Genomic DNA, 13,595 nt, shown 5'->3' with positions numbered 1-13,595 from the left:
ACAATATTAACGTGATATTCGTTACACCAACAAGGGCACCATTTTGACCCTCATTTACACTTCTTATTTTAATTACCAAGTACCGTTGATTAACAGTAATATATACGAAGCCCGTTGGTGTCAATATAAGTCGTTGTAACAACTTAAAAATAAAACGTGCAATGACACTAGCCGGCTTCCGTATTTCTTTAACATAGGACTTAAAAAGGTAACGGTTGTGTTTTAATTAGCACTTGTTTGTCTCAAAGTTTCAGCACAAGCAGACACACGTAAAATGTACATTGTAGGCGATGTTAATATTTACAGGGTTGATGTAACTCTGTATAAAAATATCCGGTTTCTAACATAATTACTGTGAAAAAATGCGCTGTAAATGGGACACTGGTCTATTCTAAAAGATGATCTACGGCATAATTAGGTATAAGATCTTCTTGCAAGTGAGGTATTTACATAGAGAGCAATTAAAATGCATGTATTTGTTGAACAGATTTAATTGTACGGTTTTATTGTACCTTTTATATATTATTCATTAAAGAAAATGCATTAAATACCTTTAAGAAGTATTTGAATTTGTCCTGCTTACTGATGCAGGAAGCTTGAAACAAACTTGCACTAAAGTTTGAGGTAAAATCTCCGTTCATTTAGATACTAGACACGTAGGGAAACTAAAAATCACTGGTCGAGGAATTTTTAAGATTAAATAGCTTCGAAGTAAGAGTTGAGATAAAAATCCTCGTTCTTTTATACCTATCTGATTTCCAAAGCTTTTCCTATGTCATGTTAAAAAAGTTATGAAAAGAATTAATTCCCCTTGCATTCCTCGGTTAAATAATAAAGTCATATAAAGATTGATCTCCAATCTCATCTACTCCTCACTTCATCTTAAATATTTGTAAACATTTAACCAATAAATAGGAAATTTAAAACCGTTTTATTTGTTCTATATTTAAGGCTTTATATTTATGCTGAATTTTGAATAATATGTATATCAGACATGGGTTATATCGTCTTGTAGGTGTCTACCTGTAAACCACTGCACCTGACGTAATAAAGGTATTCTATTCGTGTATATTTATTGCATATGACATCTTCTAGTAGCTAGTGTTAAAGGTCGTGAAATCAAAAACATATTAAGCTTTAATTTGGTGTCTAGAAATGTTTGAGAGAGATTTCAATTTGAAATGTTGAAGGTATCAAATATTTAAGGCATTGAAGACCTCAACACGTGCCCTCTCTTCTGTGCAATATGGTACCTCTGACTGGCAGTCCATTTATCACTGTCAAAGAAAATTACTTTGAAATTTTAAGACCTACATATTTGGTGCACATTTAATGATTAAAATTTCTTAAGGGTAAATATTTCATCACGAGAAATGCATTCTTTCAAATAATTTCAAACTTGGGTCTAGAACACTCTACCCTCTTGTGCATGCCAGTTATTTTTACTCTTTGTCGATTTAAGCTCTTAAAGTGATTAAAAGTACACTTTTAAAAGACATTTCAAGAGAGCAACTCTTGCGAAGGTTAAGGGTAATGTATACACTGATTTAAGAACCAACGTCTTTTACTACCGACATAACTGGCTAGGTAAAGACTTTCTAATAAAGCGCCCACTGCATATTTGTTCAAACCAGGTGTAACAAGATTGAATTCGTCACTGAAACCCTAACATTCCGTTTGTCAGATTTATAACGTCAACCTTTGCATGGTCAGGATCTTAGTGAAAAGCGTGTCTTAGGGAGCATGTACATGGTTACATTCTTACGCAAACTTATGTTCTATCGTCGAGTAGGTGAAAAACCGTTGGTTCTTCCATATAAAATTAGATATATATATATTCATTAACACAGTAGTTTTTACCACCCGTGGACACAAATATTTCGTACTGACTTTTAATTTGTATCCATTCAAAAACAAACACAGTGTATACATACACATACGGGTACTTTTAATTGTTACAAGACGGTGATAAATTTCGCGTGTAAACATTTTCAAAACTCGCATAAAAACGCGATGCAATAAGGTATGACAAAAATGTCTGATTGAGCAAAATCAGCTGTATTTAAACAATTTCCTAGTCTCTCACATAAACTGACTATTAAAGGGTTTGATAATACGGAGACTCTTAACTATAAAATTATTGCGGCTCACACTTGCGTGAAAATACTAGTGACACGGATTACAGGGACGTACTACTAGTATTATAAATATAATTTGTCACTACAAATGACATGTAATACAGGAGCATACACTGACAGTTTTTCTGCATGTTACTTTTCATAAAAAGATAAAAGGAGGATTGTTTTATTATCTTGTATGACGACGAAAATTCTTTGGATTTGAGTATGGTTTTCATTTTCATTGAAATAACACTGTGAAATTTTGAAGGGAAATATTCGCTTTCGTGAATCAAATAATTTTTTTTATCGAAAATTGAATACATTGCAATTTTATATGAATGGATTGTATTTATTCTAGTTGTGGATCTAGTTTTATTGTTGTTGTAGAAGAGTTTTATTCGAATGTCATTGTTACATCACATGGATTATATAAGCCGATGATTTTATGCAATTTTACTGAAAAGGTAATGTAAAATTTATGAATGATGTTGGTAGTCAAGAAAGAAGTTGTTAACTTGAGACGAATATTCTCAGTAGCTTACATGATTATTTCGGGAGGCGTATGCTTTTCTTTTGTGACTTAGTTATTACTTTTTAATTCACCTTTTTTACTTATTTTACCCATCTCAATATTTCAAGTTTCGAACTTGTAATATTTACTATGTTGAATGGGTTAAAATCGTGATGATTTTATAGGTTTGAAATATTATCTAATACATGTATTTGCCACTTCATTTGACAATATATACATATACATACAGTATATCTTTATCAATAGATTTTTAATACTTGTATGTTCAATTAGCGGTTAGTCTTGTATAAAAAACTTAATTACGGAATGTAAAGAAGTTGAAAAATGCAGGTGTTTAAAAAGAGATAGATTTGTCTTGGAGAAAAAATGGACATTTACATTCTTAATTAGTTAACCAGAATAAATCACAATAGAAGTACACGTTGTATAAAACTAGTGATATAATACTGACGATCCATCAATGTAAAATCCATCGTGTAATTGTTTTTGGCAGCTCTAGTTTTGTCCTGTTCGCTGCAGTGGAACGGGAGATAACTCGTATCGGTCTTGTGTAGAAACTTGTGTTTTCTGATTTATGAAGAGTAATAATAATCCGAATTATTAAAATAATCATGTCATTTAATTGGGTTTAACGATAATCCATAACTCAGACATGGAAACCACTTTTACTGTCAATCGAATTGTCTGTTATTGGATTAAAAGTTAAAATGTGAAAGAAAAAAAAATCATTCAAATGTTATATATGTAATATCGTGAGAATATTTATAATCCTACTAATTCATAAAGGCTGTGTAATGTTTTCAGATAATGAAGAAAAAAACCCAAATGTTAAAAAAGACATTTAATGTTTTAATAAGACAGATCATATAATTATTTTTACTTCGAATTATCAAGTGATGGCAAGTATTTCAAATGTTTGAATTTGGTTTTTTGGGTTTTTCATGGTATACATGTAAGTATAATTTGTTAGCTCTGTCATAACATATCTCCTCGTTGATTTTATGGTATTATCACTTCAAAACACAGCAAATTGTAAATGACCCTTTAAACATGCACCGATCAATTTTATAAATATTGACCATAAAAATGCAATTTTAAAGACAACACCCAATATCAAGTGCTCTCTTCAATTAATTATATCTAAGTTCGCCTTTTTATATTGTAACTTTTTTTCTCGTAAACAAAACACAAACATATGCTACACTTAGCATGATACTAAGGAATTTGATAACATGCACCCAGACCATTAAAAAGGTTCGCTTTTCTTTGTCATAGGGAGGCTGTTGTTGCAACACATCATAGGCACATGTAAAATATATTTCTGGTGATAATTTAGTATTGTCTTTGATAAATACAAATATTTATAATTGGCAGACATTAAGTGAGTAACAATTTGATTTATTAACAGAAAAATGTGTAGTTAAGGACGAATGTGTAGTTAGGGTAGAATGCGTAGTAAGCATCTTGCAAAGATGCCTGAAGAGGAAATTTGAAAAGTTCATTTTGTTATGACATTTCAAATGTTGGCCAATGGAGAAAACTTCGGTACAAATTTTTAACAAATTAAATTTATTCATCGTCACGAACCTCAAGAAATCTTTTATTGCCAATTCCCCGTAATAGAATTTATATTTAACATTTTCATCATTTATAAGATTGTGTACTCAAGCAATTTTACTTTTCAATGTATACAAATGCTTGTACTTATCAGAAAACAATTTAAGATTAGAGCCTAGATGTTTTGATAGCATTTTGGAATGAAGATACCATTGGTAGAACGTTCGCGATGCTTAGTAACCATAATAAATACTAGTGTGTCAGAAAATAGATCGTTGAGTAGAAACCACGAGTAAAACTGTTCTTTGTGACGAAATTCATATGATTTCTCAAAATAAAGATGACTTTTATAATGTTTAATTTGTGGTTACAAATTCTTCAAATAACTTCGATTAAAAAGAAATCACGGCACATCCCTTATTACGTAAATATTAAATTTCAGTTTTTAAACTTCAAAGAATAATTGATTTTCCTTTTTAATTTTTTAAATAGCACTTATCCTCTTAAACATAGAATAGCACTATCGTATTCCAACTATGTGTACACATTTCGATCAGTGTTACCCCGCCTTTGTAAACTTCGTGGCTTAGAAAACGTAACCAAAATAACAAACAAATCTATTTATTTTATTTTAACACTGTGGGATACTTTATCTAACTCTCGAATTCCGATCTTAAGTCTTATTAGTTCATCTTAGGTCTAAATGTTTGTCCGTCAGTGTTGAAAAAATCAGAAACTGCATCGTAACTATTTTACGGTAATGAGAAAGCATAACGTCTATTGTATGGGAAACACAATTTAAGGCGTCACGAATCAGAATGTCGAACATATTCGTCAATATTGGTTCAACTTAACGCCTATTTGACTCTGTGACAAAATCTGTCATCTAACCACATGGTGCCAATGTGTTTGCATGTTCTTTCATCTGATTGGCGTTAATCAATTTAAACTGAATTAATTTTAATTAATGACAGGTAATAATTTATGATTTTTAGTCACCTATAATATTTCATACTCGTAATTAGTTGATCGAATTTTGTACATGTCATTTACAGGAAATTTGTCGCACGGTTATTTATTTTTATGGTATTTACAACACCTTTAGAGAAAATCATTCTTATTTCAATAACACAAATTATTTAGAAGGCACGTCAGAGGTCTGTAATTTGCGATATTTCTACATGCCAATTTTGCACTTTAACGAGAAAGGAGAAAAAAAAAACTTCGATAAAAGAAATGATTGCATACAATTTTATCCTAATATAGAAGTTGAATCTGAAAAAGGAATTTAGCTATGCACAATCGCTCCACTTGATGAAATTATGACTAACCTCTCAAATAACACTTAAAACTCAATAAAGTACCTTCCTGAAAAGTTAAGTGGTCATTTATCTAGTATCAAATACACATGGATAACCCGCTCGTATTTCGGTAATAGCACTACTTCAATATTCACTCCTGTGAAAAAAGTGGACGCGGTTCAACAGCAATCAAACAACACCAGATACTATCGGAAACAGAGTAATTTGTTACAGAGTATCACGATGCAAACTTGTTGTCTACAGTTACCTTTTGTCATTAATACAAATGTAAATGGTTTGCGGGGGATGAAAGTAACAATAATGTTATGTAAAATTCAAGATAAAGAAAAAGTATAGGAAATGTTCGAAGGCGTGCTTAAATAACTTGAGGTTATCGTTGACCACTCAGAAAGTCTTTCTCCCCCATCTTCATATGAATATTTTGTTGGTTCATCCTTGCTATAGCTCTTCAGTATCGGAAAATTGTATAAATATTACTCAAATTTATTTTCATATATTGATATCTTTCAGAATCAAGAATAATTGTGTCTGAGAGAAGTTCTGCGTAGGAGGTTTAGCCTTATGACCCATTGGATATATTATAAAAGTCAGCTGTAGCCACCAAGTTTGGAATGGTTTTCCCGCCAGACTTGCAAACTGTATAAGTAGAGTGAACCTATACTAGAACAGAGTATACTTCATTATGTATTAGATGAAATATAACATATCATCTGTTGCTATGACAGACTGTGACCAAGCAACATATTTGACCAGAGGTAGCAATAGATAAAAAATACTACGTTTTTGTTGAAAAAAGAAGAATTGAGTATACGAGGATCGCCATTAATTGGAAAGGAATTTTGCAAAAGCTTAAAGTTTGCAAGTGACAATGAAATACCAGTCGGATGTCATGTTCCCTCCATTCTGGGGAGATTGATATGATTTCACTGATATTTCTGCTCGGCGAAAAGACGAAAAGTTACCGTACAAATGTTCGTGAAATGTGTTCTTCGTCAACATTTATAAAGGTTAGTATACAGTATATTTCGCATCGTTTACTACATTATTTAGAAATCTTTTTAGTTATATAAAGGCATCATCAATTGTTTTGAAGCGCGCGATCTATTATTTCTTTTGTAAGCCGTGGTATCCTTTACAGATGTGCCTTGCGATGTTTTTTTTTTTTTCTTTTGGTTGGAATATTCAACTTTACATAGCCACTTATTTAATTTGCTTTAACTAAGTCTGAATATGATGAGAGCAGGATTCTGACCGCAACCGCAGAATATTTTGTTCCCGTAGGTTGTTTTGCAAAGGTGCAGGCTTCCTAAACAGATTTCAGAATGATATTATTGATCCATTCTTTTTGATAGTTGTTGTGCATATTGAGTTATTCCCCCTTTGCACATGTGGTAAAGTTTCTGCATACTTATTCATTGCATAGCAAGGTTTTGTCTGCATATTTCAAAGTGGAGCAATATCCTAATGCTTTTATGAATCTCTGTGATTGTTTGGTCTGGTCTCTTTACATGCACGTATCTTTTGCTCTGTTGCTTTCGATCTCGTAACATTTTGACCTTGGACACGAAGTGAAAGAACTAATAAGGATTTTTTGCACCTTTTTATCCTACAAGCGATTATCATTGCACTTACCCATGAAAGACCATTTTAATGTGATAACCTTTCCCTCTGTTCAAAAACGAACGGGTGAACTACATACGTAACAAGTCATTATCATTTTAAATTTGCTCTTTGTTGAGATTTAAGTGTACAGACCACCAAATTAAAATATAAAACGTGTATAAAGCGAACGTTTTATTTCCATTTAAAGCTAATTACAAAGAGATATGTATTTTTAACCACAGCCATTTATTACTGCTCGAGATTATAACATTACTGTCATGTCTGACATAAGGTCTGTTTTTGTTGCCAAAGAACGTATTACTCTGCCAGTTACCTTAATTAAAAGGCATAAGACTTCCGAAAACTTGCTTTAAAATAAAATTTCATCCTTGTTAGACATTTAAAAGTGAGTAGACAAATTTTCGTCCTGCACATCTTTTCTTTTTAATTCCACACACGGAAGTACAAAAAGATGTATGGCACAGCATAATAGTATACCCAAAATGAAAAATGTGATTTGAAAGTTGATAAAACAGGTTTTCCCCATTTCTTGTCTTATGCATTCAACTTGTATTACACATTCAGAAAAAATGCCTAAAACTTTTCATGTGGCCACGCTAAGGGAGCGTTCCTTGAAAATTGCTATTTCACGTTGAGCTGTAACAACTCACCACATCTGAAGCACCGCCCATTAGGAATGGAATTAAAATTGACTTTAAACGACTGTTAAAAACGTTATATAAATGAGAGTTTTGTACATAATGATCAAATTTTATCAGAGATAGAAGTAATTTATCTGTTAGAAAATTTCCTTTCACATTTTTATGGGATATTTTCAGCTAAATTTACTAAATATTCTTCTGTATGGTTCACATGAATGTCATTGATCCAACAGATAAAGTAACTGCATCTGGATAGCCCACCGACGCACATTATGTAAACAGTTATATAGCTAAAACAAATTTGAAGTAAATCTAATTTTGTCCAATTCATTTCTTTACTGTTCAATGAAATAAACAAGTTGTCAGAAAAGCAAATGGTATAGAGTCTGGGAAAATAAAATCCGATGAGAATAGAGCCGATTCTTGATTAAGAACATGGACTCCCTCTGGTGGTAATAAGACCGATTATCAAATCTCTCTTGTCTTTATGAATCACAAAATGTGCCATTCCCATTGTTTTAGAAGATAAGCTTTTAACGCTATTCGAAAGAACAACAAAGTCATGAATGGAGATAATTTGATATATCCGAAAAAAACTGTTATAACACAACTTTTTGAATTATTCATTGCAAATCGTGACCTTCTATCATGGATAATACAAAATCTTCAGTTATTTATCTTCATTTATACTTACAGTATTTACAATGATTTTATTTATAACGATTTGTAACTAACTTAACATAACTTCTGCGTGGTGCAACAAAAAACCACCGAAAGTTGAAGTATTAAAATAATATACATAGGTGAACATTATCGCGACAAAGAATATAGGTAATTAACATTAAAATACCATTTCCTTTCTCGTGAATATGCAGTTTTAGATATCTATGTATGCCTAAGGTACTAGTTTGTAATCCAATGTACATTTGTGTTTTAAGCTTTGAAAGTCGGAAAACACGTTTCTTTTTAGATCAAACTATTTGTTCGAGGTGACTTTTCCTAAGCACAAAATGTTGGGCGTCAGAACATAAACTACATTTTTGAACAAAACAAACGGAAATCTTTGACTTCCTATGGAGAGGAAGTGTCAATTAAGTTTAGAAATTATTAAATTTGTAGTCATTTTACAAAAAAAGGAAAGGCTATTAGGTATCTTTAAACTGTTCTGTACCATGTTCGTTTGCCAATCATTGTTCATTACCTTTGTTTAAGCTGTTATTTCATTTCTCTATTTTATATTGACTTTGGAAACGTATATCTTTTCTCTGTACAAACTTGATGTTTATCACTTTCGTATGTTTCCAGTTTGACCCCATTGTTATAAGTATCTTGCAATGGCGACACGTACTGGTATCATACAGGGAGATGTCAATACCACTAAGGAGTTCCCTAATCTTTTTTTCTACCATCTTCAACCTATACGTACGACCTCTCTTTTCCAATACTGACGAAACAAAGGACTGATTTGTAGAAGGCACAACTCTTGTTAACAGCTTTGTATGATTGTCTGTGTATGGTGTTTGTTTAATCTTGACATACAACAAGCGAATAAAGTTATACATATTTGGTTATTGATCTTGGTGCGCCCGAGTTAGGAGGAAACCTAATGCTGACCAGAACTGCGTGTCCTTGTACCGTCTATGAATCATACTATGTCTTACTCATACCATTGATCAATACCGTTATAATATAAGTGTCAAACGCAATCAGATCTTGACAAATGTTTGAAGAGTAAATAGGAATTATTATGTATAGTCTACATTAACTTAACGATTCTATCAAAAGATTCCTAATAGAACAATGAGATACTACAGACTCGATATACACATTGGCAATCGTTCCCACAAGGATCAGAGTCAGGAAGAAAAAAAAACTACGAAACAAAACTGTTTTCATGATGCCAAATTCACCCTTGAGATTCCTATCATTTTACGCTTTCAACTCTTAATAAATATACAAGATCAAATGAACAAATCAAATTAATGCTTCCATGTTTAGACTAAATGTGCAATAATATTGTTTATTCTGTCGCCTTTGACCACGGTCTGGAATGCAGTGATTTAATTGGTGTATCCTACCAAAAAAGATAGTACGACATAATGCATTATTTAAAGTGTCATAATTTGCGCTTTTTTATTTAAAAGTAATTGAAAACCATGTATTTTTAATAGTACTCCCACTATAACACTCAAACTTATAAGTAGACCTCTTGACAGAACTTTCTTTAGAACGGGAATCTACTCGACACAGTTAGGTACAACACTTCGACGTGTGACTGACTCACAACTCAATAAGGACCTGATTCACCGCAAATTATTCAAAGCATTTCAAAGTATTAAATATTCATATATTATACATGGACATGTAATTAACACGACATTGTAAATGAATGTAGTTGTGTGACCTTTGAATGGTTTTATCATACATATTACCTTCAGAGTTTGTCAAGGTCAGTAACTATCTTTTAACTGCTTCATTTCTTCACCATCTCAACTTTTCTTATACATATATTTTGCAACACCTGTTTACACGTGATTTAGATATTTCCATCTCAAATGTACACGAATTTAAAAAAAGTTTTTCTCTTCATATACATATTATAAACCAGATTTCTGCTGTTTTTATTGACTGGAACGATCTCGTATGCCTTTGTTTTGTTATTTGCTTTGGTTTTCCATTGCAATTCTGTCATTTTTAGTTACTTACTATTCTTCTAGGTGTTGCCCATTGTGTCTTTCCTTGGTTTAACTTAAGTCTTTTGGGAAGCCTCGTCATTTGTTTTAGCTCATGTTTAGTTGTTGCTACCATTGAACACATAATTTTGGACTTGATAGGTCTGTAAGTGTAAGCGTGTTATAAATGTATATCGTAAAAAGTATAATATGACACCGGTAATCATTAGTCAAGAGGAGGCACTCAGATGCAATATCACTGTGTTTTTTTTGCTAGAAGGTGTTACAATATTAGGATTGAATAAGTACGTCTATTTCTGCTTACCAATGTATTTTTTTGTGTATTTTTATCTCCAAATAATTATATCCAACGATTCAACCGTCAAGGATTTGGATGTGACATCAAAGTTGTTTACCTTTTACATGTAATTCTTATTTAGACAAAATTTACCATACCGTGTTTAATACATTACGTTTATGAGCTATCCATGTATTCAACACTTTTAAACTGAAATGGATGTTTTATTTCTCCGACTTACAAGTATTTTACCATAAAAATAACACTTTACAATAAACATTGAAAACGAAGTTACTTGTAATGAATAAAAATGGATAGTTACAAAATTATAACACGTCTTTTAACATATTTTATCGATACGTAGACCTAGTGATACGCAAAACACCGACACCAAGCTCTAGACAGCGCTTGCTGTTCGTTACTCAGACTAAATAGTAGTAAAGGAAACGGACAATTATCTCTGTGCAGAGCTTGTACTATTTTCTTCACGCGTTTCTTGCTATATTTCATTGAGATCAAATTCACTGACTTCATTGAACCGAGATTTGTCTTACACAAATCATCTTTGATTCTTATCCTTTTAAAAACCTACAAAATTTTATGAAAGCTGATTGAAAAACTTCATTATCATGACTAAGTATCACGAGACAACGAAGCGTAGTACATGATAGCTCAAACTCCATGCACTTTATTACAATGTGTAAACATAATGATATGAATTATTTATCAAAAATGTTATTTCGTATAATTCAGTTGTTGTTTTTATATTTCGCAGATCAAGGGAACCACAGAGCTTGCTTATTTCGTCCTGTTTCTCATGATGTTATCAAGCTCAACATCGGCTATTCCTACAAAAGGATATACTCATTTAGAGTCCGAAGGCAAGGGGGCAATATTGTTCCATAACTGCAGAGGAGTTGATATGGATCATTTGCAGATTTTAATGGGAAATAATCCTGATTTGAAACGAATGGCTTTTAATGAAAAGGACATAGACCATTCCTCTTTTAAGGAACGGTCGATATCAAACGCTTTGGACAATACATTAGATAACGGTATGGAATATTCAAATGATATGCCGTATTCAGATTTAGATAGTAAGGACGACTTTGAAGACTTTTCCGACGTAGACTCAAGTGACAATGATTTTAAAGCAAAAAATGATGAAGGTTCGAAGCCGGATCAAAATTCAATAAACTACATGCGTCGAAAGCGACAAATAAATAGATATCATAATGATGACAATAAAATTGACAGAATCAAATCACGCAGAAAGTCGAATGTAAAACCTCAAAAGAAAGTTTTTAGTACATTAAAAAAGTTTATTCGAAAATCCAAAAAGGGAAAGAAAGTGAAAAGCTTGCCGTGGAAATGTCAATTTGACATTAAGTGGGTTAGATTAGACACTGACTATTATCCACCATACATTCAATCAGGATCCTGCCAAAGGCAAAAGAAATGTTTCTATGATTTGTATGATTGTCAACCGAAAAAGTATGGTATCAAAGTTTTACGACGAGATCCATCTAAATGTAATCCGATACCGGCGTTGGGTAATACGACAGTTTACGAAGAGGTATGGAACGAGAAACAAATAGATATCTATGTAGCGTGTGAATGTGGCATGAGTAACAGAAATAGAAAACTGAGGGGTCGGAAAGGTAGAGATCGACCCTGATTTATTTTTACATTCCATAAAGATTAGACGATGCTCCATATTTCATCATGCGAAGCCCATGTGAAATCCACTGGGAAGTAAAGCTACTATTTCCATAAATAATCAGTGCAATGTATTTCCCAAGCGTTATTGTTGTGATATTTTGCATTTGTTTCTGTAAATTTTACTGCCAAAACAGGGAGACATTCCGTAATGCAAAATGGGTTTATCGGTCAACTCGGTTTGTTCCTCAAGAGTGTGACTGGTAACTGCGGAGACGAAGGTCTGTAATGCTCTCAGATTTGAGACGATGAAATCCAAAGTTTTAAAATGGTAGCGTTTGAAACTGTGATCGTGTGTTCAGCAAATTGACTAACTATTTTTAATGTTACACAATTAAACATTTTGCGGGTAAACTGGACCATATATCGTTGTAATACATCCGGCTGAGGTCAACCGGAAACAGACAAATATTGGCTAGTAGTCTGACTGAATACGCGGACTTTAGCAAAGTTTGCTGAATATACAAGACATTCCGATAACTTGGTGTTAATGAGGAATGGGTTCTTAACGAACGCACCAGTGGTGCTATGTTAGTTATAAGGCCAGCGTGGAAACTCATGTTTCTCAAAGTATTTATCCAAATGTGTGAGTGAGAGAGAATGTTTGTTGAGGGATGTTTGCCGTTGTTAATACTTATTTAAATTATTGTTGTATATTTCTACAAAACTTAAAATACAATATAAAACTATACTTTTGTGTGTTTACTGTTTTTATAATTTAAAAAAGCCGAAGAACGTCTCGCAAAACAAAGTACATTTCGTTTTATATTAATTGTTAACTCACAAGTACTTAGGGTTATACGCTGGTAAAATGATAAACAAAAAACCAAAGGAAAATAAATACATGACATTATGGATGGGAGACAAGTATGCGAAAGTAAATATTTGAACTGATTTAGAAATCAGAATTTAGAATACCAAAGAACAGAGACAAAACTAAAAACAATAAAAAGTACTTAAAAAGTTATGTAAATGCAAGGAAAGAAATGCTTAAACAATCATGGCGTTACATAAAATATGGTTTCACGCATCGTTTTACATTTAGAAAGAACTTGCATTGTCTGATGTTATTTATCTATAAACGGGACTTCCTATCAAAGTAAACAAGCAA

At 32.3% G+C, this 13,595-nt stretch overlaps 1 protein-coding gene across 3 annotated transcripts in view; it reads left to right on the top strand.

The window, feature by feature from the left end:
* LOC148629632 (uncharacterized) overlaps window positions 1-13,175 on the top strand; it is a 36,583-nt gene extending 23,408 nt beyond the window's left edge. The window contains exons 1-3 of one of the 3 annotated variants that reach the window (XM_088554484.1): window positions 2,061-2,584; window positions 6,042-6,538; window positions 11,541-13,175. In XM_088554484.1, the coding sequence (XP_088410610.1) occupies window positions 6,416-6,538; window positions 11,541-12,443 (1,026 nt within the window). In that variant the 5' untranslated portion in view covers window positions 2,061-2,584; window positions 6,042-6,415 and the 3' untranslated portion in view covers window positions 12,444-13,175. Of the gene's footprint in view, window positions 1-2,060; window positions 2,585-6,041; window positions 6,539-8,702; window positions 10,245-11,540 lie in introns of those variants that run through there. The other 2 variants (XM_088554493.1, XM_088554501.1) reach the window with 2 other exon arrangements.
* Window positions 13,176-13,595: the final 420 nt, after the last annotated feature.

This window comes from Perna viridis, chromosome 1 (assembly GCF_037379345.1).
Source record: "Perna viridis isolate PV_CMFRI_1.1 ecotype Kerala chromosome 1, ASM3737934v1, whole genome shotgun sequence".
Taxonomy (NCBI): domain Eukaryota; kingdom Metazoa; phylum Mollusca; class Bivalvia; order Mytilida; family Mytilidae; genus Perna; species Perna viridis.
This window is presented reverse-complemented; position numbering and strand designations above follow the sequence as displayed.